We start from the raw sequence: 25,327 nt of genomic DNA on the forward strand, positions 1-25,327 counted from the left end.
CCAAGTGATTGGTACTTTTGGGAAAGCCACAAAACCTACGAAGCACTTCGCGCTTTTTGTTGGCCGATTGAAACCTGGTCTTGAAATGTGGTGGGATGGCTGGCCAGACCGGATGCGTTCAGCTTCGCCCTTCGTTTAGTGATCGGTAGTCGCTTACGTATTGTGCATTTGATCAGTCTTTCGCATCCGCCAAGATCCGATACCACAACTTCTGTGGCTGACAATTAATTTGCTGACGAGCACTGCTTACTGAGACTTCACATGTCCGCGCTAGGGTAAGTAAATCACGTCTTACAGATCTGTAGTACGTCGACGTGTCAATTATGCGTCCCAAAGGAAGCCGATTAGACATAACTATGAATACACTAAGGGCAGGCAACCACCCATAAGCTCTGGCATACGCCGAGATAATGAAACAAAAAGGAAATATGCTTGCGCGCTCATGCAAAGCGCGTCTCCATCGCTTACTTTTCTCTTCCAAAAACCCCTCTAAATTTCATCATTCTCTCTCAACCCCCTGTTCCTCCTCTGAGCCTTATGTACAAGGAAGATGAGTGAGCGATCGTACAATCTAAGCAGGGAGCTCTATTCGACGGCTGCTGTAGGCTTCGCTTCGTACGCTGTCTTCGCCGTACTAGTCAAGGTTTCTAGCTCTCCACTTGTTTCGCACATGGACCGGAAGGAACCGCCTTCTTTTCGCACGAGATCGTATGGGTGGCCATATTCGATGACCTCACCCTTGTCAAGAACAAGGACCTTATCGTAGTCGATGATCGTTTGAAGACGATGAGCAATTGTGATGGTGGTGTTTTTGATCTGACGGATAGTTTCCTGAATCTTCGCGTCGGTGGCGTAATCGATAGAAGCCGTGGCTTCATCCATCAGCAGCACCTTGGGTGCCTTGAGCAGTGCTCGCGCAAGACAGAGAAGTTGTCTTTGACCTTGCGACAGGTTGGAACCGGACTCTGATACTGGCGAGTTGAGGTTCTTGAATGGATTCTTGTTGTCGGCCTCCATCGCAGCTTGCGCCGCAGCATCGTCCTGGCCCGCGGGACGCCCATCAGGCATCACCAAGATGGTGTCTTCTTGCGTCTCACCACGCTCCCAGTCGCGGTTTGCCAGAATGGATCCAGGGTTGGTGGTAGCGGCTGAGTAGCTGGCATTGACATCCGCAGTCACGGCCCCTGTCGTAGGGATAGGGATTTGGACAGCGCGAGGTGGGGAGGCTGCTCCGGTAGGTGTTACAGTGCCGGACGCCGGACGTGATAGCGTTGAAATGAGGTTGACTTCGCGTAGCGCGGTGTAGATTTCTTCATCAGTAAAGATGGAGAAGGGGTCGAGGTTGCTTCGGATAGTGCCTGTGAATAATGTCGGATCTGTTTAATGTTAGCATTTGCCGAATCTTGATAGAACCTAGATACGCTTACCTTGCGGTACCATGACGACGTTCTCCCGCAAATCGTGCAGGCCGATCGTACCAACATCGATGTCGTCAATCAAGATCTTGCCCTTCTCGGCCTCCAACGCTCGGAACAAGGCAAGAGCCATTGAACTTTTCCCGGCACCTGTCCTGCCTACCACACCGACCTTCTCTCCTGGGAGGATCTTGAAGGTCAAGTCCTTCAGAACAAGGTCGAAGTCGGTTCTGTATCGTGTGCTGTAGTTGATGAACTCTACAGATCCTTTGCTTGGCCAGTTAGAGGGTGGACGGTTGGCTGAGATGACGGAGGGAGCCTCCTGGTCAACATCGAGGTACTCCTTGACACGCTCGACTGAGTTCATGTTCTGCTCATTGGCCGAGTAGAGACGAACAAACCACAAGACGTTCTCAGTAAAGGTAACAGCATAGGTGAGTGCGAGACCAGCGGCACCTGCATCAATACGTCCAACGCTAAGCACAACAAAAGCGCCAGAGAAGAAGGCGACCATAGCACCGACGACGTCCACTCGGAAGGCGAGCCATCTGTTAGCTGCCCAGAGATAGATGAAAGGTCGATGTTGGGTGTTGATCTTGTTCAAGTTTTCGCGGATGAAGCGGCGCTCGTCACCGTAGGCTCTGATAGTCGTCATACCAGATAGTGTTTCGCCAAACTGCTGATACAACGGGCTTCGGTGTACTGACTCCAATCGCTTCAGGTCGCGGGATGAGTTGATGTAGAAGCGACCGATGAGGAAGTAGAGTATGGAAATAAAGAACGCTGCGATCAGGAAAGCAGGTGTAATGATCGAGATAAGAATGACAATGGTGATGATGGAAGCGAAGCAATGGACGACACCGATAGCGACTGGAGCCACCTCTTGATCGACAGACTCAATATCCTTTGAGAATCTGTTCATGAGCTGACCAAGTGGGGTCTGATCGAAGAAGCGGAACTTGGCATGCGTAACCTTCTGGATGAGTCGTTCGTGTATGCGTTTAGATGCGGCAAGAGAACCCCCGAAAAGGAAACCTTCTCGTAAGAAAGTGATGAACATGAAGATGAGTCCAAGAACGGCATAGACGCCCAGGAAGTACGTAGAGTTGACGTCTGGGTTCGGGGCTCTGAAGGTGGTTTGCATGGTGTTGTAGGCATACGTCTGCTGCTCCGGTTGCGCTGCAAAGAAGGGAATGTTCCAGCTACAGGTGCCGCTGTTCATACATGTGCCCATACCGCTCAATGTTGGGGCATGTGTTACCGGAGTCTGATGATGGGTACTCATGACAGCATAACCTTTTTCTGCGTATGCGTTCGCCCATGTCCGGATCCAGAGATTGGTAGACACTGAGGAGATTTGTGCAGCTACAAAAGCAATGGTAGCACCAAGCCAGTAGTACCATGGGCCCATAGCCCGTAGATACATAGTGATAATGTTGAGCTTGACGCCGCCCTCGGCCTTCTTCTCATCCTGGCTGTTGCTGGCTGGCTTCTTCTTAGCGTCCGGCTTGCCGTTCACGGTGACATTAGCGGATCCGTTGGCGTGATTGGCATCGCCGTTTGCCTCTTCGCCTGAATCTGAAGGCTCTTGAGAAGGAGGCTTGGACGCTCCTCGCGAGGCAGGACGTGATTTGGTGAGATCTTCTGTGAGCTTTCCGGAGTTGATGACCTCGTCTGCTGTACCTTGTGCAACCACCCGGCCATTCTCGAGTGCAACGGCAAACTCTGCATGTGGCAGGCAGAGACTGACGTTGTGTGTGACCAGGATACAGGTTCGGTTGGCCATGAGCGGTCCGTGAAGTGCGTAGTGGAAGATCCATTTAGCGGTATGGGCATCGACAGCGCTTAGGACATCATCGAGAAGAACATGACGAGCTTTACTGTATAGCGCACGAGCCAGTGAGATACGTTGTTTCTGGCCTCCGGATAGCGTTACACCCTTTTCTCCTACGATCGTCTCGTCACCGCCATCGAGAATCTCGAGATCTCGCTTTAGGGAGCATGCCTCGATGACTTCTTGATAGCGCTTCTGGTCAAAGTGGCTTGCAAATACGATGTTGTCCTTGACTGTACCGTTCACAAGCCAAGCTTGCTGAGCGCAGTAAGCAATGCTGTCCGTGAGACCTGTGTCAGGGTCGGGAGTCATATCTTCTCGGCTGAGTCCACCTGGCAAGTAGACGCTACCCTTGAGCTTCGTCATCTCACCAAGCAGTCCCATGAGCAATGAGGTCTTTCCAGAACCAGTGGGCCCAACAACAACATTGAGCTTGCCGACGCGGAAGGTCAAGTTAAGATCCATGAGCTTGAAAGCATCTGCAGAAGCTTGGTCCGCCATGTCGGTTCCGCCCCAGCTGAATGTACCATTCTTGAATCCAATAATGGCTTGACCATCTTCATCCTTCTTCTGGGTGATAAGCTGCGCGTATTTGTCGGTCTCGGGCTCCGATAGGTACTCCTCAATACGATCTACTGACACTTTGGATTCTTGAACGTGTGCAACCATGTCTGCGAGCTGGTCCAGCGGGATCCTCAAGATTTGGAAAAGCGACAGGGCAGTGAATGCGACAGACGGAATGAGCGCCTTATGTTCGACGTTCGTGTACACTAGGAAAGACAAGAACGTGATTAATACTGGCGAGCCCGACCATATCGTAGCTGCTACCGCCCATAGGATGTATCGTCGTCGTAGATGCTTGAGCTCAACGTACCGTTTCTCGTTGACTAGTCCGATGAATCGCTGTTCCCAAGCAAAGAACTTGATAATCCGGATATTGGTAAGGACCTCATTAGTAGTATGGATACGAGCATCGGTGGCGGCAAGAATAAGCTTCTGGATCTTGGAGAACTGTCGCGCAACATACATGTTGATGGGAAGCAGGAATATCATCATACCAATACCAGCAATCGAGCTGTAACCCAGGATACGATAGAGTAAGAAGACAGCCACAACAACTTGGACTGGAGTGTTCGCCCAGAGAAAGTGGAGGTAGGCGCAGATTTCGCTGACCTTGAAAGCGTCGACGGCCATGAGATTGATGATAGCACCGGTTGTAACCTGAGCGTCGGATACCGGTTTTGATGCATCTTCCTCTTTGGAGGCTCCAGTTGCCTTCTTCTTGTTCTTGCCGAAAGTGAACATGCGCTTCAGTCCCTTGGGCTCCTCATCTTGCTCCTGCTTCTTCTTTTCCTCGCCCAATGCCTTCTCAGTAGTAGCAGCTGCTCGACGCTTGAGTGCTTTGGCATAAATCTCTCCAATGATGACGGCGCGTAGACGAATACAAATCTTTCGACCGAGCCATAGCGCTTGACCATCAGCAAGTGCGGACAGACTGCCAGAGACGAAAAGCAAGATGACGTAGAACCATGCGGCGTTGGCGGGTGTTAAGTCGGGTTTCTCAACGTATTCCAGAATAACCTTCAGAAGCAGCGTCGGCGCGAAAGTAAGGAAGCCGGAAATAGCGGCCCAGCCAGCTTGGATGAGTAAACCACGCTTGAAATGCTTCAGGAGGTGGTAGGCCAAGCCTGAGGTTTTCTTGACCTGACGGTAGTTCGCGATGACTGCTGCGGCCTTGTCCTTGGAGGGCAAGTTCCAGACGTCGGTAAGCTCGTATGTCTTCTTGTATCCTGTCCAAACAATTGAATCTACCCAGCTGAAGGTAGCAAGCGAGAAAACACTGGCGATAGGTTCCCGAGCAGGCGCGATATCGCCCTCGTACTCGAGTTCTACTGCCTTGTTGCCTTTTCTAGAGCATAGAGAGATGAGAAACAATAGAGAGACGAGGATGAAATCGCCAATCATGAGCTTCTGGTGTAGAGGCGATCGCGGGTGGATGACGGCCGACCGGAATAAGAGGACGCTGAAGACCCATTGGAAGCCGTAAATGAAAGCAGTGTGGTACCACAAATGGGGAAACGAGAACCTGCTGGTGCTAGAGAGAAGCAGGCGCAGCGACGCCAGTGTGGCGATGTAGGCCCAGACAGCGACATTTGCAATGGCTGCAAGCTTTCCGTGCCTACCCCATACATTCGTCAGCAGCACAGCGACATGAAGTCCAAGCTGTGCGAGCACCGCCAGCTCTTCAAGTACAACGACCGTGAGTTCTCCGCGAGGTTTGTCTACGGCCATGGTGGATACGGTGTTGACTGCATGAAGTGCAAGGTCTTCATTCCGTTCCAATTCATCTTCAGCATCGTTGTAGGCTTCATCGCCATCGTAGCGGGGACTTCGGAAGGACCACACATTGCCGGGGTCTTCGAGGGCGCTGTAGGCGTGGTAGTATTTGGACGCGGTGGCGGCGAAGTAGAGTTGGACCAGGAGGTAAACGACGGATACTCCGCATACTATGAGCGGGAATAATGTTTGAAGGTAGCTGTGACGTGTTAGCTTTCAAGGTCGTTCGTGGTGGCGCGTCGCCTATCGGATGGCTGCAGTTGTATCTGAGACATCGCGTAGCATGGCGCATGGCAAGAAGAAGCACCTACTCTTGCTCGAAACACCGCGAAAAGTCGTCTCTGCCCCAGACCGGGCCTCTACAGTGGGCGAACATGCTGTCTGCCGCAGTTGTACGAGACCTGTTGTGACCGGTGGTGGTGTTCAATCCCTCCAGCACTCGCACTAGTTATTAACGGCTGTTGAGGCGCATTGGGACCTGAAGAGGGGCCGGGGAGTGTATTCGCGCCTTCTTCTTGATTGCGCCGAAGTAAACAAACGTCGACAGGGATTTGCAGGCAGGTGCGTCCAGGGTATGGTGGTTTGCGAAGAAAGATGCTGCTTCTTCGGTTTGCGCTTCTAGTTGCTGCAAGAGCCTTTCCAGATCCGCACTGACGTTCACGCGCGTGCGCGAATCGACGGATGATGTAATTAGATATTTGAGCCGATGTGCAACCGAGGCAGGTTGGATCTGATAAGATGGACGTTGATCAGATAACGGCCGGTAATGACGGGTGCAACGAACCACACTTCTAGCAGTCGCAAACTACTCTATCGAAACGTCACTGTGGCTGCTGCGTGGAATGAAGGGTAGTCTTGAAGAGAGAGCTAGATCGTCACGACATATAGTCTGACAGGGTTCGCCTCCGCTTGACTCAAGGTGACATGGTTGTGCACGAAGACGCATCCGCTGCGCATGTGTCACAGAGCAAGCCATGCATTCATTTCACGCCTTTTTGCGCACTGCAACCCTGCAGCTTCACACTACACAGTCACAACAGTGTGTTGACCGCCTCATTCAAGTTTGCAACAGTCATAATACCTTAATGTATCATAATGTATCATAGTGAGTCCACGTCCTGAAGGGCGAAAGGGCTAGTCAAAGGGCGCAGACTGGACTAGCTGTGAATCTCCCGCTATCCATGTTGAGACATCGTTTATGTCGCCAGTGCAACTAGCTCTTGTGCACGCTGCTAACTGCGTCTGACTTCGCGCAACGTCTGGTCTGATGCTTCTCTTTACTACCAGGTAAGCCATGGTCACTCGTGCCTGCTGCTGAGGCCCCATGCCAAGGGGTCTCGCGTCCGCCCTAGAATTCGATAAGCATCACCGAACTCTATCGGTGTGTCGTCTGCGGCATGGAAGAATCGTATTTGACCTTCCTATAACGACGACAGCTCAATCGCGGCTTCCGGACTCAGGAAAGTCCGGGGTACGAAGTACTATCATGGCTGCAACCAGCTCCGCGGGTCATGGGTAGTGGAACCAGGTGTTAGCTTCCCCACAGCTTACCAATCCACATCTGCCGTGCATGCGACCTGTAACGCTGCTTACATTGCCAATAGGCCCTTTGTTAGGCGCATCCTACAAGTCGGTGAGGCCCTCGCACACACGTCGCCCTAAGATATCTGCTGGCGCCATCTGAGGATCTACCGGTTCCCCAGGCACGCCCAACGTCTTGGCCAGAGAACACAGCGTTGAACGACGTGCTGCTCTCGAGTCCTGCGACATGTGAAGGCGGTTTGATGCCGTTTTGTTCACTACGATCATACTGGAGACGTCTTCGACGCATCCATATACGTGGCGCAATTTCATAGTGGCGCCACCGCTACAAGCTTTTGCTCTTGATCGCCCAGCAGGAGTACTTACACCTAATTCGCACACGGTGAGAAGACTTCGTGACAAATTTTCGTTCTCCAAATTAGCATGCCAGCACGCATCGCAGAACGCGACGTAGTCCGATGATGGTATTGGCATCTACATGGAATAGTCCCTGCATAAAGAGATGGCAATCTTAGGAAATTTGATCTATCGCATGAGAATCAATATAGTGGTATCAGTCTCACACCGACAGCAGCGAATGGGTGCTTCGCGCCTATCCATCTTCCTAGTGCTTCCTTCGACACACGAATCTAGAGCTGCAGAGAGTGAGTTCAATCCTTTAGTACCCTACAGCCTTATGTCGACAAGCCGTAGGAATGCCGTCAAGACCGTCTGCCGCATACACATAGCACACTACGCGCCCCTTACATTCACCTCACCTATGCGAAGCATTATCATGCTCCTTCACAACCGCTGCGCCGCGCATGCAATACCATCATTGTCTCTGAGTCCCTCTCCTTAGCCATATTGACACTGGAGCAGCCACCTGAACGCTTCATTTGCCTTTGAGCGTCTTCATACTTCAATACATAGACCAATCAAGTCCTTCAGTCAGTCTGTTCTTTTAAGCCATGTCTCGAATCGCCGGAGATGGTAAATGTGTGTCCTTACAGACCATCTGACATTGCCAAGTAAACGTCAGCGGACGCCACATGCTACGCCGCAGGCATTTCCCCGCCTGTCGGGAACCATCTGACTCCATCGAGCATGGTAAACTGGAGGACGCTTACTAGTAAGACGTGCAAACACATGTAGGATTCTCGATGCCGAGTCGTTGTTCGGCTTCACGCCTCTATGTAAGGGTGTTGGATTGCATGCTTTCGAGGCTCTGGGGCACTAGCATTAGGCTGTTCTATTGGACTCAGAACTTGTATGCTTTGGCACGGGAAGGAAGGCTAGATGCAATGCCACGGGCGTTAGGATGAATCCCAAGAGGCGTGGCTATGCATCTGCACCTTCACAGCAAACCCGAGACTTCTTACTTTGGAATGCTGTCGTACCATCAAGGATTGTATATAAGCCCTGAGTAATCCTCGGTAATATAGGTGTCTAGGAAAGAAGCTGCTGCACTCCCCAACAATGCATTCTTCAATCCCCTCAGCAGGTCTCCTAGCCTCTCTTTTCATCCCATCTGCCTTCTCAATCCCCTCCAAATATCAACACTCATCCTTCCACCCCAACAACATCATCACCCGCGATGTAGCAATCATAGGCGGCGGTTCCTCCGGCACTCATGCCGCCATAAGCCTCAAAGACACTGGCAAAAGCCTTATCGTCGTTGAAATCAAGGGTCGCCTGGGAGGCCACACAGAAACCTACACCGACCCAGCAACCGGTGTAGCCCAAGACTACGGCGTCCTAATTTACCACAACGAAAGCACCGTCCTCGACTACTTCGCCCGCTTCGACATACCCCTAGCCATCCCAGAATTCGCCACAAACCGTGCAAACTACGACCTCAGCACCGGTCTCGAAGTCAACATTAGCGCCCCTTCCCCCGAAGCACTAGGCGCTGGACTTGAGAGATACGCCGCCTTCCTAGCCCAGTATCCAGAGCTGAATAGCGGCATGTTCCTACCGGACCCCATCCCAGAAGACCTAACCATGCCGTTTGGGGACTTCGTCATCAAATACGGTATCGAAGCTACCGTACAGACCATGTTCAGTACGAACCAAGGTATCGGCGATATTCTCAGCGCACCCGTAGTCGAGAATGCGCGTGTCAATGCATTAGGTCTAGTAGCGCAACTCGCTGCCAACAGTCTCGTCTCCACAGCTCGACGCAACAACAGCGAGCTGTACGGGAAAGCGCAAGCTGAGCTCCTCGACGCTGACAGCTTGTTGCTGTCTTCCGAGGTCGTACATTCGGTACGGAAAGAGAGTGGCGTTGAACTCGTTGTGGAGACACCCGACGGCGTGAAATTGATTTGCGCAAAGAAACTCCTCATTACCATTCCTCCAAAATTGGATATCCTCGCTCCCTTCGATCTACAAAAGCAAGAACGCGACGTCTTCGGTAAACTGATCAATGCTGGGTACTACGCCGCTCTGGTCAAGAGTACGGGGCTACCGGAAGATTTGTTCATATACAACTACGCGCCAGACACGCCTTACAATTTGCCTCCAATTCCAGGTATCTATCTTATGCAACCAACCGCTATCCCTGGTGTCAAAGCAATCTACTACCGTTCTAAAGTGTCAAACTCTACGTATCCTCTCTCTGATGACTTTGTCAAAGGGGAAATCGTTGCTGGTATCAAGAGACTGCAGAGCGCAAACCCTGACAAATTCAAAGTTACGGAACCGGAGTTTGTCGTCTACACGTCACATGTGCCATTCTACGTGCAAGCTGCATCCGAGGATATACAGGCTGGGCTGTATGAAAAAATGAATGCGTTACAGGGTTTGAGGAGCACGTATTGGAGTGGAGCGGCGTTTAGGACGCAGGATAGCAGTGCGTTGTGGCAATTCAACAAGGAAGTAGTGCTGCCGATGTTGGTAGAGGGGTTCTGAATGAGAAAATTAGGACGGGTTGACAGCATATGAAACATCCATTTCTTCTCTTGGTATATACAATGCTTGATATAGGAAACGGATAGTCTACTGTCGGGCCTTGGCGACGGGTGTCCATGGAGAGTACTTGGGCTTCACGCTGTCCGTTGTTAGCACACCATCTCTCTAGATTAAATTCTCCAAAGCGTACGTGTTGTAAGGCTTGTATCCTGAACGGCTCCATGTGAGGGTCGGCCTGTGCTCCTTTGGCTCCCAGACGCGGATCTCGCGCTGTAGAAGCTTGTCTGTGGCTGGTGACTTGTCGACCATGTATGACATCCAGGCGTGCCATCCGGGTTCGATCTGAGAACTGTCACAACGTCAGCTTTGCTGCGCTCCCTCAAGGCGTAATGTAACGTACGGATCGAACTCCTTGTCCTTGTAGTCAACCCAGCGGGTTCGGACTATAACAGTCAGATATATGCCTTCGTTCCTGGGATTCCAGAGCCTTACGGGGAAGCTCCTCCTCCAAGTTCTCAAAGAACTTGTTGCCGTACTTGTCCTGGCCGATCAAGGTTCCAGCTTTGGTGTCACCTATACCGCATTAGCCCCTCCGATCTTTAGGCTCATTGTTCGTATCCGAGCGTACCGATGTTCTACACGTGCGGGCAACTCGATCAGTCTATCTGCGTTTCAGTGTGAGGGCGCGGGGATGCAAGCGTACCGCCATTTGGTGGGCATATTCCTGCGGTTGTGTTAGCATTGCGCCGTCAATTACTACAATGGTTTAGACCGACCTTAAGACCGACTCGGCGCAGGTTGCGCAGCGTTCTCATGAGTGTCGACATGGCGGCGTTTGGGTAATTCAGCGTTCGTGATGCTCGTCGGATGTTGCTGCTTCGCGATTGACGATGCCAAGCACCGCTCATACGCCTTGCCGCAAACACACTAGCTTAGAAGTTATCCTTGTCGCCCAACCCCAAAGTGCATCGAAACTTCAGGAGTCGAAGCACATGCCAGCATCCAGCGTCATATCAAAAGTCCAACATGATAATGCGAAGCTTATTACGTGCCCAAGCCCCGAAGATTGCGGGGAGGAGAAGTTTCCGCATACCGACTCGGACATTCAGAACAACGAGGAGATATTCGACTTCGAATGCTGAGATGGCGTCGCCCGTGCCTCAAAGTCAGGCGTCTATGCTTGCGACGATAACAACGGATCTGGATAAGATTGCGCCGCGATTTGAGATCCAGCCAGAGCAGATCGAGATTATTCAGACGCCTGCTGAGTTCTATCAAACATTGAAGGTAGGTCAGCCTTCATTGCTGTATCCCTTCCCCTGCTCTTAACACATGAATTATTCTCTTGTTCTATCGCATCGCTTCATTCTCACAAATGATTCATTACATTCCTCGTCTCTATGCTTTGAAAGAGCGCCATCATATTGTTCGTCCTGATGCATCAAATATCCCACGATTTGCTTTCAAACATATGTTCTATTCCCAATATACTCTACCCGAAGAGGCGGTATAAACGAACCAACCTCAATGGAGGCCTAAATATCGAGAGATACCGTGAGAAAGCTCACCACAGTGATACGTACGTCACACTAACGTGCTCCAGGAAAAAATCTCTAAAGCTGAACACCGCATCTATCTATCAACCCTCTACATCGGCAAAACCGAACACGAACTAATATCCACAATCCGGGACGCTCTCCAACGCAACCCTGGCCTCAAGGTCTCTTTCCTGACCGACGCTCTCCGCGGAACCAGAGAAACGCCAAACCCTTCAACCGCATCTCTCATGACACCTCTTATCTCAGAATTCGGACCAGACCGTGTAGAAGTGCGCATGTACCACACGCCTAATCTAACCGGTCTTCGAAAGAAGTACATCCCTAAACGCATCAACGAAGGCTGGGGTCTGCAGCATATGAAGTTATATGGTGTAGATGACGAGATAATCATGTCTGGGGCCAATCTGAGTGAAGATTACTTTACGAATCGACAGGACCGGTATCATCTATTTCGATCAAAGGAGTTGACGGACTACTTCAAAAGAATACATGATGGCGTGGCAAAGTTGAGTTTCGACATCCAGCCTAGTACTCAAGAAGGAAGTGGAGGCTACACCATGTCCTGGCCAACAAACAATGCCGCACCCTCACCCTTGGACTCACCCTCAAACTACAAATCTGCCGCAGAGAAACATCTCGCCCACCTCCTCGTCCCATTAAACTCCCCTGCTGCCCTCCCCTCGTCAACCACATCCTCATCAAAAACGACAATTTACCCCATCCTCTCCCTCGTTCCTCTCCTTCCATCCTCGACCGAACTCCCCGCCTTGACGAAAATCTTAACACGCCTCACAACGCCTCCCCTCCAGAATTCTTCCTGGACCTTCACCGCCGGCTACTTCAACATGACGCCCTCGTTTCGACGGCTCCTCCTTTCCACCCGCCCCTCCTCTGGCACCGTGCTAACCGCGCACCCTCACGCCAATGGTTTCTACGGGTCAAAAGGCGTAAGCGGTATGTTACCAGATGCGTACACGCACCTCGCCAAGTCGTTCCTCCGAAAAGTAAAACATGAAGGTCTAGCCGAGAGTATTGTCTTGAAAGAGTGGAAGAAAGGTATGGTGGGACAGGAGGGCGGGTGGACTTATCATGCCAAGGGGTTGTGGGTTACTTTCCCTTCTTCTTCCTCTTCTCCTTCTTCCGAGGCGGACAAGGAAGATCCTAGCTTGACGGTTATTGGGAGTAGCAACTATACGAAACGCTCTTATGAACTGGACCTAGAAGCTAATGTTGTTATTGCGACGTCGGATCCTGGGTTGAGGAGGAGGTTGGGTGAGGAGGTTAAGTGGTTGGGAGAACATGCCAAGAAGGTAGATGAAAAGGAGTTTGAGAAGCCGGAGAGGAAGGTGGGGATGAATGTCAGGATGGCTATGTGGGCTGTTAGGGTGTTGGGTGGTGCGTTGTAACGGAAGAGCGGGTTGAATGTGTGCGTGGATAGGCTGCGAAGGACCTTGGTGTAGCGTATGTATCAACAACTGTCAAGAACTTACTATGTGATCTGCATATGTTACGGTTGGAAGACGTTTTATTCGTCTGATATTAAACTGTTTATTTGATCCTACATTAAGAGAAGCTACGTAAAAGGTGTGTCGGGTATATATGCAGAAGAAGCGAAAACGAAAACGAAAACAAATCGAATGTTTAGCTTGCGCTGTCAAATTCCTTCCATTTTGTACCGTTACTCCAACATATCAAACTGGCAAGATTGCTTCTGACATGTAATCCTCTCGTGGAGAACTATAGCTTATTCAGTTGTAGACCAGCAATTGCGCGTAGCTCGCCAGACTACCAGTCCCCGATCGCCGACAACGCGACTAATGGTATTCCAGACGCCGTCGTCGGCAAAGTCCATGTCATCAAGGTTCAGATGCTTTCGATAGCTCCAAACTTCCTGTAATGAGACTTCTGTTGATGTATTTGGGCTCTGATACGGTATTAGAGCATGTGCTGATCGTGGTGCTACTACGTAAACAGCGCCACGATCAACCTTTGGTGGTTTCCGCGTCCGACAGGGTGGTAGTGCTTCTTTGACTTTCTCAATCATCTCTTCCGCTGGACAGCCCATCAGATCTACGGTCTGTAGTTCCTCGTTCTTGCCGTTTAGTAGCCAGGTTGGAGGACTGTAAGTCTTCCACCAGAACGCATGAGAGACTGTCTCGTTCGTTTTGGCAATGTTCATTTGAACCGGTACAATGCCACCTTGGTGGTACACGCCCATTAAGATACCGAAAGCGACGTTAAAGACAACCCAGGTGATGATCCAGCTTTTCCCAATGCGCGGAGTAGGTATACGTATCGAGGATAGTATCAGTGGTACGGCGGGTAGTAGAAATCGAGCTTCTTGGTGTGGAAAGATGCTCAGAAGGGCAACGCCAGAAATGGCTGAGACTAGAATCATGGAAATATGCGCCCTGCGCAAGAAGAACAAAAATGGCGTCGCCGGTCCGAGCAGTTGAGGGAGATTAACCAGGAAATGCTGATATCGTGGATGTATGCCATGCTGGGCAAGGTTCGCAGAATCGGAGTTGTAGCGGAAATTATTGAAGGGTGTGACGACGGCGCTGTTCAAGACTTTTGAGAAGGTAAACTCGCCAGGGGTATAAAACGCCGTGTCTACGCAGATAGCAAGGAAAGCCGTGAAGAGAGCGAATGTAGCAAGGAAGACCAAAGAGAATGGCCTACTGATGTCAGTGAAAGTCTAGAAGACGACAACAAACTTGACTTACTTGCGCTGGAAGTGAGGGAGCAAAGTCGTCGCAGGAAGAAGCAAGAATGCTGGAAAGGTGATGCGATTAAAGATGCCCACGACGACCATGAAGCCGAGGATGGATGAGGCCAGGATGCCGGAGCGCTTCTGCACCTTGCGTTAGCCGCATATCCTAGATCGGCAAGCGGACCGAAGCAGACGTACCTTGTCGTCCGTTATCCTCTGTATCAACACTAGACTCCAGAGCACCAGCAGCGTCTCGAGGCTGTTGGAGAAGGTATGTGTCTGGAATGTCCAGGTTACATAGGAAGATGCGACGAGCATGACAGCAACGCGACGAGCACGCGGCGAAGCGACCAGCTCGTGGATGGCCCAGTCCTCCATGACGACACTCAGCGACAGCATGAGTACACGTAGTGTCCAGTAGACGACCGACGGCGAGACGTCATATCCGAAGCCCTCCCATAGCCAGCGCAAGATGTACATGGGCCAGCCGTATGCGAGCCATAGCGGGAATGTGCTGCGAATGGGGTTCTCGGAGGTGAATTCCCAGGTTTCGTGGACGGGATATGAGAAGACGCGCCCTACAGACAAGTCAGTCACGGTGTTGGCAAGATAGCCAGATAGTGTCGCGACATACCGGCAATGACCTCAGGGCCCTGGAAGTTCTCGTCTGGGTGCAAGTAGCTCGGCGACAGGGCAAAGTAGGTGCGCACGAGGATTAGGAAGAAGTAGACTCTCCGCCACATGATGGTGAAAGTTGGGGTACGCCGTTTGGGTGTTTGGCGGGGTGGCGCAGGCGCATATCTGTATTTGTTGTTGTGTGATTGTTTGCACAAAGTGAGGCCAGCGAATGTTTTAGTGCTGGCCGACGTCAAACAACAGTTGCACGCGGATAGGGGGGCCGGTTATCAATAGTGAATGGTGGGTAGAGTTTCGCGACTCGTGCACGGCGATGATCTGCGAACTACATTTTGGAGGAAAAGCATGGTTGATATATCGGCCGTTTATCATGCGGCCTGATCAGATGCGATGTGGCAGCAACCGATGATATCTCGGACTCGCCCATGCTGGGCGTGTCTAGGCTGCCGCTGCGGATCCGGATCCGTCATGCGGGCTGAAAGGTCACGTGGCAGAACACCAATGGGTGCGGTTCCTGGGTACTTGTCCAAGGATACGTGTAACTGCATCTCGAATATCTACAAGCATATCTGTCATTACCATACTGATGTGAGCAATGTCACCATGTCCCAGGTACTCTGTCAAGTCATGATGCAACTGTCTTCACTGGCATACTGGCATACTGGCATACTGGCATTGACTGCAACGCAAGCCTAAGTTCCCTGCATAGTTAGTAGACAGATGTCACAGCACAGCCAACGTATATCGAAATTAATGACAGACATCCCGTACAAAACATACTAGCTCAAGGCATCATCTTTAGTGACTCGAATTCCGTTTTACTTTCTGGTAACTTCTGCCGGCCCAAGTGCGGCATGGAGTCATCCTACATGCCATTCGCGCGCGGGGGTCCCCCATAGTGTTGTTCCTGTTGCGCAAACATGGTCCAATCTGCTGGTCCACAAACGACAGCGCAAATTCACAATACGTTTCATGCTTCACCTGGTAGCAATGCGCCTATGTCTAAGGAATCTGCATAGAACTGCAAACAAACCGCGGCTCAGGCGTGACAAAAAGGTCTCTTTGTCGATTGCAGCCTTGCGCCTTCCCAATCGGTTGTGCTCGGCGGCCTGAGCTTAGCCTCATTGTTGGTGCAGCGGAGCTGCTCGCCCGTGGTTGCCTTTCCTCATTCACCAGCGCGCAAACGTGAAAGCACAACGCCTGCGCATATATAATCGCTCACTTCCCGAGCCTCCAGATTCCTTCTCCACTACACACCTTCTATCTTCAATCGAAACTGCCGGTCTAGCCCATCCGCTCGACTCCATCAACAGCTTACCCCACTTCTACAACCACCCTCAATACCACATACACTAGCTACCGCAATGGCTACTACTACTGCCGACGGAGTCAAGCTCATCAGCATCACCACCTCGGATGGTGTCGAGATGAAGGTCGAGCGCCCTGTCGCTGAGCGCTCTATTCTCATCAAGAACCTGCTTGAGGACCTCGGTGGTGAATCCGAGGAATCTATTCCGATCCCTAACGTGTGTACTCACCTTCTCAGACCCCTTCCGAGAACAGTCACTAACAGGTCGCAGGTCAACGAGGCAGTCATGAAGAAGGTCGTCGAATGGTGCGGCCACCACAAGAACGACCCTCCCGCCACCCAGGATGACGACTCCGACTCGCGCAAGAAGTCTACCGACATCGACGAGTGGGACCAGAAGTTCATGCAGGTCGACCAGGAGATGCTCTTCGAGATCATCCTTGCTGCCAACTACCTGGACATCAAGGCTCTTCTTGACGTCGGATGCAAGACTGTCGCAAACATGATCAAGGGCAAGTCTCCCGACGAGATCCGCAAGACCTTCAACATCCAGAACGACTTCACTCCTGAGGAGGAGGAGCAGATCCGCCGTGAGAACGAGTGGGCTGAGGACCGTTAAAAGCGTGCGCCTTCTTCTGCTTGACCTATCTCTGTATGTCTATATCGCATAGGTTCACGGACCGCGGATAAACACGGGCCGGTGCATATGTTGAAGGATTCTGTCTCCGGCGCAGCGGAGTTCATGGGTGTGATATTTTTCCAAGCGCATGATGCTGGAACTGCCCTGGGTGTAGAACCAATGGGCGCTAGCAGGTTACGAACATCACGGTGGCTTACTGTACGTTGCAAATGATACGTCCGTTTGCACCCTATTGCAGGTAACGCAATCAAAACATGAAATACGTTACTTCGTTCCTAGCTATCACAACTCCGCACATTCTACCTCGGCTCCACAAATGACGTGATTTTCGACCTTGCGAAACTTGGTGCCGCATTTCAGCAATGTTAGGCACTTGCTGCTCCACAGCGATTGGTTGTGACACAACTGTATCTGAAGCAAATGGCATGTTGAACTGATCGTCATTTCGCGTTGAGCTTCTTCTTCTATACATTTTCATAACCCACGCTGAGCTATATGTCCTAAACGCCAAATAGAAATCACATATCCATCGTACTTTTGGATGTATCTCTACCACCCCCTCTTAGCAAGCTTCTCCTCCTCACCCATAGTACCACAGTTGATACCAACCATAGCCTCACCCAGATCCATGCTAACCTCCATCAGCACCTTGGGGTCCTTGTAATGCGTAACAGCCTGCACAATAGCCTTGGCCCTCTTGGCCGCATCTCCAGACTTGAAGATGCCGCTGCCAACAAACACACCATCACAACCCAACTGCATCATCAACGCGGCATCAGCAGGCGTCGCAACACCACCAGCCGCAAAGTTGACAACAGGCAGACGGCCCAACTTGGCTGTCTCCTTGAGCAGCGCATAGTCGACCTGGAGCTCCTTGGCGTAGACACGGAGTTCCTCCTCTGACATGCTCTTTGCGCGGGCAATCTCGCTGTTTACGGTACGCATGTGGCGGACGGCTTCGATGACGTCGCCGGTTCCGGCCTCGCCTTTTGTGCGGATCATGGCTGCGCCTTCTGAAATGCGGCGGAGGGCTTCACCGAGACCTCGGCAGCCGCAGACGAAGGGGATGCGGAAGGGGTGCTTGGCGACGTGGTGGATAGCGTCGGCGGGGGTGAGGACTTCGGACTCGTCGATGTAGTCTACGCCTAGGGCTTCGAGGATCTGTGAAGATTTGGAATTAGCAAGTGTCGAAAGAGAGAGAGGGGGTTCGCAAATCGGTCAAGACGTACCTGGCATTCGACGAAATGGCCAATTCGCGCCTTGGCCATGACGGGGATTGTGACTGTGTCCATGATCTCCTTGATCATCTTGGGGTCGCTCATACGTGCTACGCCACCCTGGGATCGAATGTCTGCGGGGACGCGCTCGAGGGCCATGACGGCTGAAGCACCGGCTTCTTCTGCTATCCGTGCCTGTGAGAGGACATTGGTTAGCAATTGACCTTACTACTCGAATTGCTACATGTTAGCATTAGAGAGACCTACTTGCTCAGCGTTAACAACGTCCATGATGACTCCGCCCTTCAACATGCGTGCCAGACCGGCCTTGACGGCAAAGTTGTTCTCGCCATCCTGTGCGCTGTGGCCGTTCGTGGTGGGGAGTTCAGTTGCCATTGTGATGTGTAGTGTGCTGTGAGTGAAATTCCTCCAATAGTGATTGGTGACGGGAGGAAGTGAGGTCAAGTCAATTAGTAGTGTAGTAGAGTAGAGTGTTGTCACAGACGATGAGGTATTAAAGTCTAAGTGAGAGAAAATGAGGTAAGATCGTGAGTCAAAGTCAAACGCGATGTATTACCTGTACATGTACCCGCGGCATCGCAATATTTTTTTGCCTCTGTAAGGTCCCTCCATCCCGCCTTCGCAGCTCGGAGGTTGCCCCGCCATGTTCCGCGGCGGCGCGACAACATCTAGACCCCGCTGCGCGCCCTTTGACACATGCGATGCCTATACGCCAATCAGCCATCGGGAAAGTGTGAACCAGGGCCGTGAATTGCCGTCGCTTAGTCAGACGATTTGTATGGTTTCATTTGGGTCTGCAGTGGCCGTTGCTGAGATAGGTACAAGTTGAGCCGTCATCTGATGTTATTTCGGGCCGAGTGGGGCAATGGATCATCCTGGACCCTGAGAGAACCCTGCGAGACGCTGGAAACGCCAGGTTCCATGCATGTTGCTGTATACACTACTAACGCTGTAAGTATGCCAATGCCGTGCCAATACCGAAGACTGCCTTGATGCTGGCACCCTAATCCTCTAGTATGGCGCTGTCTCGCGCTTCAACCACTCCAATGTCAAAGAGTCATTTTCGAAGAACTTGCTCGTCTTGTCGTAGACCTCCTTGTGGTATTCGTTGATGAATCTCTTCTCGTCTTCTGTAAGCAGGCTCATATCGACAAGGTTTCTGCAGTGTGGAGTCATTGTTACGTGCTCGAAACCCAGATATGGCTTGTCACCGAACTTGTGCTTCGTCTCGACTTCTTGGACCATGACCATGTTCTCGATGCGGATACCGAATTTGCCGTCCTCATAGTATCCAGGCTCGTCAGAAACCACATTCCCTACGGTCAACGAGACTTCGGAGTACTGGACCCTGGTGCCGATGCCGATCGGGCCTTCGTGTACGTTAAGGAAGGATCCTACACCATGTCCGGTGCCGTGACGATAGTCAAGGCCCTCCGCCCATAGGAACTGACGAGCCAACGCATCCAACGCGAAGCCGGTTGTACCTTTGGGGAACTTGACGCGTTCAAGAGCCATGTTGCCCTTGAGCACAAGCGTGTATGCTTTACGTTCCATCTCAGTAGGCTCTGTGAAGTGCAGGGTCCGGGTGGTGTCGGTGGTGCCGTCCCGGTATTGCGCTCCAGAGTCGCATAGGTATATAGCTTTGGGGTCGATGACGGCGCACTCGCCCTTCTCCGGCTTGTAGTGGATAACAGCTGCGTTCGGACCGGTCGAGGAAATCGTATCAAAAGAAAGACCCATGAACATGTCATGCTTCTTGCGAATCTCCTCCAGCTTATCGGCACCGTCAACTTCATCGAGCGTGGCTTTCTTATTGAGAAGTTGGTCCTCCAGCCAAGCGAAGTACTCGCTCAATGCAGCACCATCACGAATGTGACATTGCCGCATGCCTTCTAGTTCGACTTCGTTCTTGACCGCCTTCGCATCTCCAACCGGGCTGCGTGTTTCTTCGACCTTTTCGTCACCACCAAGAGCCTTGTTGAGAGCCCACGATGCTCGGTTTGAAGTCAGGAACTTCTTCTGTGCGTCCGCCTTGCCGCTCGCTTCGAACAACTCCTTGCTCAGTGCTGTAACATCTCCAAAGATATCCTCGTATGGTCGGATCGTGACCTTGTCGCCCAGGTGCTTCTTGACATCTTCGGGTAGCTTGCTTTCGTCGACATAAAGAGTGGCTGCGGTGGACGTGACAACGGCGTAGGAGAAGAATACGGGATTGTATGGAATGCTGCGTGTTGTCAGTGGTGTAGTCTCATGTGGGGGCATAGTCCATACTCGCTGCCGCGGAGGTTGAAGAGCCAGGCGACTTCGTCAAGCATAGATACGACGAAGCCCAGGCTCTTCTTCTTCTCTAGCTCCTTGCGCAGATCCTCGATTTTGTCCTCGAAGCTCTTGCCGGAGTACTTCTCAGGCTGAACAATGACCTTCTCGCTCGGTCGAGCTGGCCTCTGCGCTCCCCATACCAAATCTACTAGGTTCTCGTCGATAGCTTTGTACTCGCCGCCCCTCTTCTTAATCTTCTCAGCGAGTTTGCGGGCATCCGCTGCAGTAACCACGCTGGGGTCTACACCGACAACCTTGCCTCCTTCAGCCTGGTCTGCGGTCCACTCCTGGATGGTCGGTACATCCTGTATGCCTTGCTTCAGCAGCTCCCAATTGCTATCGAGCTGCTTCTCGGCCTGGTTGAAATAGCGTCCGTCGGTGGAGAGGGCGGCTTTCTCGTGCGTGATGACAGCATATCCAGCAGAGCCGGTAAAGCCACTGATGTATGCTAGGTGGTGTCAACGGGTGCGATGCGATAGGTAGCGGGGGCCTGACCTCGTCGTGCGTCACATGGGGCAATGTACTCGCTCTGGTGGCTGTCCTCGGAAGGAACCACTAGCACGTGTCAGCTGCATGTCTTCACATGTCTTGTCGTGAGCACACCTACTATAGATGTCGACATTGCGCTCCTTCATGAGCTTGCGGAGGTCCGCAAGTCGCTGGGTCGTGTCTACTTTGGCCATGTCGATAGCACGCAGGGCAGCTGAGGCGTGAAAGGGTCTGACAGGGAATGAAGGCGTCTTTTTGGCTACATATGCTGCAGCTGTCGCGTGGGAGCGCCCTAGAAAACGCGGGAGGAGCATAGAGTATGGGACTGTTTCGCGCCTACGATCGGTACATGCATGACACCCCGCCTACACACCTCCAGCGCCGCATCCATTCCCGCACTAAGCGCAATCGCCCAGGGCTCCAATCAAGCCTTGCCAAGCGCAAGAACTCTCACTCTCAGGCACCAAGGGGAGGCGCATGTGTATTTATTCCAGCATCAAGTGCCCTACGTCTAACAGTCAATAACATGGGCTCACGTCGTCGTGGTTTGCTATCCAATTTGCCCCACCATACGCGACGGTAGAGGCAACTTCGCGCAGCCTCAACCCCAGCCCTGGTCCTGCACCTTCACATTTCTACGCCGCCTAGAGCAGCCTTTTCTCTCAACTTCAGGACAACAGCGAGTCATGTCAACTGCATAGAAGACATAGCGTCCTTGTATCAGGCATCACCAGGCACGTTCGCAGTCGATTCTGTGCACCCTTTTTTCGCACCTGCACATCCCTAGTCGCACCTTCCCACTTTCGGTAATGCTCGACCTGGTCTCTGGGTACCCTGACATCAAACATCATAGCTAACAACGCCTCGTAGTACAGTACTCTCGACCCGTCTCAACATGGCGAGCAACGGTGCGTTTCCTCTGCCCTATGAGGAGATTGAGCGCCTGGTAAAGTCCATATACGAACCTGGTCAAGCAAAGAAGATCGCCGAGACCGAGGCCACACTTCGTGTCCTCCAGCGGTCGCCCCAAGGTTGGGAAATTGCAGATGCTCTCTTGAAGAGCGACAACGAGCAGGTCCGCTTCTTCGGCGCCCTTACCCTCACCGTCAAGCTCAACGCCGATTCGGCTGAACTGAGCGAAGAGGAATCTGAGCAACTGCTTTCGACGCTCGTTCACCATCTCGTCTCACGGCCTAGCTCGTCCATAGCCACCCGGAAGGTCAGCTCGACCTTGGCCCAGTACTTCACTAAGCCTATCTCTGTGTGGACCCATTGCATCAGGAGCTTGGCTGCATCATTCGCTGCCCAGCGCCCAGTTCTAGATGAGGCGTTGAATGAACATCCTTCGACATGGGATCTTCTACCGCAGTTCTCCGACGAGCAGCTTCTGGTCATGCTTGACTTTGTTATGAGTTTAGCTGACGAAGCCAAGAAGCCATCCAACCTTCCAGACCGGAAATCAGCGGAGCGCATGGTAGCAAACGTAGAGAGTGTTGAGATTCTCCTCCACGTGGCATTCGGTCGTGGCATCAAATGGCTATCAGTATCCATCGACGACTCCAACTACGCACAATCAGTGCAACAAGGAGAGAAGATCTGCATAGCCGCTTTGAAGTGCTTCACAGGATGGATCTTCTATGCTCAATCTGAGTTCAAGGATGACACTGAGAAGCTTCAACATCTTCGTTCGGTAAACGAACTCGCCCTGACATGTTTGGAATATCATGTCGAAGATGCAATGGAACTGGTAGCCGAGATCCTCGAAAACTATCCCACCTTTTTCGAGGCAAAACATCAGGAGATGCTGTGGTCGGCAATCTCAGGCCCATGGGGTCTAGAAATCCTCAAGAATTCTGACGCCGAGACCATTTCCCTCGCCCGGATCATTGTCGCCTACGGACAGATTCTGCTTGATACTAAAGTCATTTACAATCAACCAGAAAGTACACATCATCAGCAGGTCATGTCCTTCTTGCATGATCTCCTCAAGTACCCTGAGCCAGTAGGCGCCGAAGATGAAGTTGCACCGGTGGTACTTGACTTCTGGAGCAACTATGTCAGCGCCATCGCTGAGGAGACTTTCATGTATACTGCAGGAGAGCAGCCTCCGGCCTGGATGGACACTGCAAAAGCCAACGTGCTCCAAGCAGTCTCTGAGCTTGTGCAGAAGATCATCTATCCACCCACTGACGTCACCGAATCATGGGATTCTGACGCGAAGAAGACGTTCAAAGTTTTCCGTATCGATGTCCGAGATATCATCATGGAGGCATACGAGCCTTTACGTGACGTGCTGACCGATCAGTTCGTCGACTTTGCTCTACGTGGACTAAGTGCAGGAAACTGGTTCGAGCTTGAGACTGGGCTCTTCGGTCTGATTGCCATCGCCGACGCTCTAACTCGAGGTTCTGACAATCGTCTGACCAGACTATTCGAGCAACCACTTTTCTCAACCATATCCAGCGCTCCTGGTGTTCCCGCGATTACCCGAAGGACCGTTGTCGAGCTTGTCGCAGCTCTAAACCATTTCTTCCTCCGTAACCCTCAATTCCTCCCTCAAGTTCTTCCTTTTCTGCTCACAGCTCTTGCTCAACCAGCTATCGCTCACGGAGCTGCAAAGTCATTTGCCTCACTTTGCTCTGAGTGCCGAAAGTCATTGACTGGCGAGCTACCATCGTTTTTCCAGATGTACGAGCAATTCATTACCTATCCGACTGCTGAGGAATTCACCAAGAGTATGGTCCTGAAAGGTATCGCCGCCATAGTACAAGCCCAGAACACAGAAGAGAAGCAATTTGAAGGCGTACGGCAGCTCTTTGAGTACATTACACGCGATGCTATGCAATCAGTCAACATCACTAAAGAAGGAGGAGATGTGGAGGTGGGCCAAGTACTAGCTTTGACCACTTTGAAGTGTCTTGCGAGCGTCGGAAAGGCAATGCAAGCCTCGGACGAAGAAGTGGTGGACTTGGAATCTGACAAGGAGCCTTCAGTATTCTGGCAGCAGGGACCTGGCAAAGAGATCCAGAATCAGGTCATCAACCTCATAAACTATATGACTTCGGTATTTCCGGGTAACGACGAGATGATCGAAGCGGCGTGTTGTGTACTCCGCACGGGGTTCAAGGAGACTGTCTCCGGTCCCTTTGTACTACCACATTCTGCTGCTATTGACTTCATCACTAAGACCACAGTGCAGACGCCAAGACTGCCATTCGTCTTGGAGACAGCATGCTGCTGGATCTCGTCACACAAGCATCATAAACCGGAAGGCTTCCAAGTCCAGGCCCAGCGATTACTCCAACACGATCTAAGAATCATGCGGGCACTAGAGCATCCACGCAACGATCCGGAAATTGCTGTTGGCTGTATAGAACTCGTCCAGAATTTTATCAACACTGATCCACGAATCATGACGCAAGAGTCACCAGAGAATCTATCAGGCATGTTCGGCTTCACGATTGAGTCTATTAAGTCGCCTGAGGTGCTACCGAAACGCGCAGCTGCCAAGCTGTGGAAGGACATCTTCGAATTGGCAGGAAATACGCATAACCCTCATCAAGCCACGACGCAGGAGATAGTAGCTCACTTCGGACCGGCAGTGACGCTTGCTCTCATCGCTAACGTGTGCGGCGAGGTGGACTTCACGAGTCTAGAACATATTATTGCACCTCTTCGTGCTCTAATAAGAGCCGACAAGAACTCAAGGGCGTACATTACAAACTCTCTAGCAGAGCAGCCACTTTTGCAGCGCCTTCAACAAGACCAAGGCGTTCAAGATATGGTGCGCAAGCTCATCGAGAGTATGGCTAGGTGAGACTTACTTGTACTTGCGGATTGTGAATTTTGGTGCTGACATACATACAGAAACGCAAGAAATGGAACGGCTTTTAAGGAAACCGTCAAAGCTTTCTGGCAGACTTGCAAGCAACTGCAAATGCAACTACAGCCCCAAGCAATGAATCCAGCACATCGCTTCGTTCAAGGCTTCCCCCAGCCGAATTCGTACTGAGCAAAGACACCAAACCTAGCATTCTAAAACTCAGCAAACGCAGCCATCGCGAAAGTCAGACCGAAGGACAACTTGAAGGCCACGTTGTCGCGCACTAGTGACCGGACATTCATCGATTTTACCCGGCGCTCCAGGAACGAATATGGTATGACATGGATACCTCGCGACTCGATGAACTGTCATGCGTCAATTTCATTCTCTCCGAAGTTCAAAGCATGGTAAACGGTAGCGTGTCTTGCATATACCACATAGATATCCCAGTCCTGTATCCTAGATTCCAATCGAACTTTAGAAATGAAACAATGAACGTACTTGTAGAGCAAATATTCCCAACCCGATCAGCACAGCTAGTGGTTTGCTGAATACACTGATTCCCAGGCCTCCAATTACAC

At 51.7% G+C, this 25,327-nt stretch overlaps 9 protein-coding genes across 9 annotated transcripts; 4 read left to right on the forward strand and 5 right to left on the reverse strand.

The window, feature by feature from the left end:
- Positions 1 to 585: 585 nt before the first annotated feature.
- Positions 586 to 5,962, reverse strand: ALTATR162_LOCUS11812 (uncharacterized protein; the record flags this gene model as incomplete). Its single annotated transcript, XM_043319454.1, has 3 exons — positions 586 to 1,376; positions 1,428 to 5,785; positions 5,898 to 5,962. The coding sequence occupies 3 exons, from the start codon at positions 5,960 to 5,962 to the stop codon at positions 586 to 588; spliced, it is 5,214 nt and encodes a 1,737-aa protein (XP_043175389.1).
- Positions 5,963 to 8,586: 2,624 nt separating this feature from the next.
- ALTATR162_LOCUS11813 (uncharacterized protein) lies at positions 8,587 to 10,020 on the forward strand (the record flags this gene model as incomplete). The annotated part of the gene is made up of 1 exon (XM_043319455.1): positions 8,587 to 10,020. The coding sequence occupies one exon, from the start codon at positions 8,587 to 8,589 to the stop codon at positions 10,018 to 10,020; it is 1,434 nt and encodes a 477-aa protein (XP_043175390.1).
- Positions 10,021 to 10,107: 87 nt separating this feature from the next.
- ALTATR162_LOCUS11814 (uncharacterized protein) lies at positions 10,108 to 10,847 on the reverse strand (the record flags this gene model as incomplete). The annotated part of the gene is made up of 7 exons (XM_043319456.1): positions 10,108 to 10,159; positions 10,211 to 10,369; positions 10,421 to 10,463; positions 10,513 to 10,593; positions 10,649 to 10,655; positions 10,724 to 10,744; positions 10,797 to 10,847. 7 exons carry the CDS (start codon positions 10,845 to 10,847, stop codon positions 10,108 to 10,110), a joined length of 414 nt encoding a protein of 137 aa, XP_043175391.1.
- A 316-nt stretch (positions 10,848 to 11,163) lies between these two features.
- Positions 11,164 to 12,985, forward strand: ALTATR162_LOCUS11815 (uncharacterized protein; the record flags this gene model as incomplete). The annotated part of the gene is made up of 2 exons (XM_043319457.1): positions 11,164 to 11,307; positions 11,624 to 12,985. The coding sequence occupies 2 exons, from the start codon at positions 11,164 to 11,166 to the stop codon at positions 12,983 to 12,985; spliced, it is 1,506 nt and encodes a 501-aa protein (XP_043175392.1).
- A 338-nt stretch (positions 12,986 to 13,323) lies between these two features.
- Positions 13,324 to 15,035, reverse strand: ALTATR162_LOCUS11816 (uncharacterized protein; the record flags this gene model as incomplete). The annotated part of the gene is made up of 4 exons (XM_043319458.1): positions 13,324 to 14,257; positions 14,306 to 14,433; positions 14,491 to 14,870; positions 14,927 to 15,035. 4 exons carry the CDS (start codon positions 15,033 to 15,035, stop codon positions 13,324 to 13,326), a joined length of 1,551 nt encoding a protein of 516 aa, XP_043175393.1.
- A 1,257-nt stretch (positions 15,036 to 16,292) lies between these two features.
- ALTATR162_LOCUS11817 (uncharacterized protein) lies at positions 16,293 to 16,856 on the forward strand (the record flags this gene model as incomplete). Its single annotated transcript, XM_043319459.1, has 2 exons — positions 16,293 to 16,454; positions 16,509 to 16,856. 2 exons carry the CDS (start codon positions 16,293 to 16,295, stop codon positions 16,854 to 16,856), a joined length of 510 nt encoding a protein of 169 aa, XP_043175394.1.
- A 570-nt stretch (positions 16,857 to 17,426) lies between these two features.
- On the reverse strand, positions 17,427 to 18,490 carry ALTATR162_LOCUS11818 (uncharacterized protein; the record flags this gene model as incomplete). The annotated part of the gene is made up of 3 exons (XM_043319460.1): positions 17,427 to 18,038; positions 18,107 to 18,289; positions 18,362 to 18,490. 3 exons carry the CDS (start codon positions 18,488 to 18,490, stop codon positions 17,427 to 17,429), a joined length of 924 nt encoding a protein of 307 aa, XP_043175395.1.
- A 636-nt stretch (positions 18,491 to 19,126) lies between these two features.
- Positions 19,127 to 21,117, reverse strand: ALTATR162_LOCUS11819 (uncharacterized protein; the record flags this gene model as incomplete). The annotated part of the gene is made up of 4 exons (XM_043319461.1): positions 19,127 to 20,339; positions 20,387 to 20,882; positions 20,930 to 20,989; positions 21,042 to 21,117. The coding sequence occupies 4 exons, from the start codon at positions 21,115 to 21,117 to the stop codon at positions 19,127 to 19,129; spliced, it is 1,845 nt and encodes a 614-aa protein (XP_043175396.1).
- A 701-nt stretch (positions 21,118 to 21,818) lies between these two features.
- On the forward strand, positions 21,819 to 24,740 carry ALTATR162_LOCUS11820 (uncharacterized protein; the record flags this gene model as incomplete). The annotated part of the gene is made up of 1 exon (XM_043319462.1): positions 21,819 to 24,740. The coding sequence occupies one exon, from the start codon at positions 21,819 to 21,821 to the stop codon at positions 24,738 to 24,740; it is 2,922 nt and encodes a 973-aa protein (XP_043175397.1).
- Positions 24,741 to 25,327: the final 587 nt, after the last annotated feature.

This window comes from Alternaria atra (genome assembly GCF_907166805.1).
Source record: "Alternaria atra isolate CS162 genome assembly, contig: 37, whole genome shotgun sequence".
NCBI lineage: Eukaryota > Fungi > Ascomycota > Dothideomycetes > Pleosporales > Pleosporaceae > Alternaria > Alternaria atra.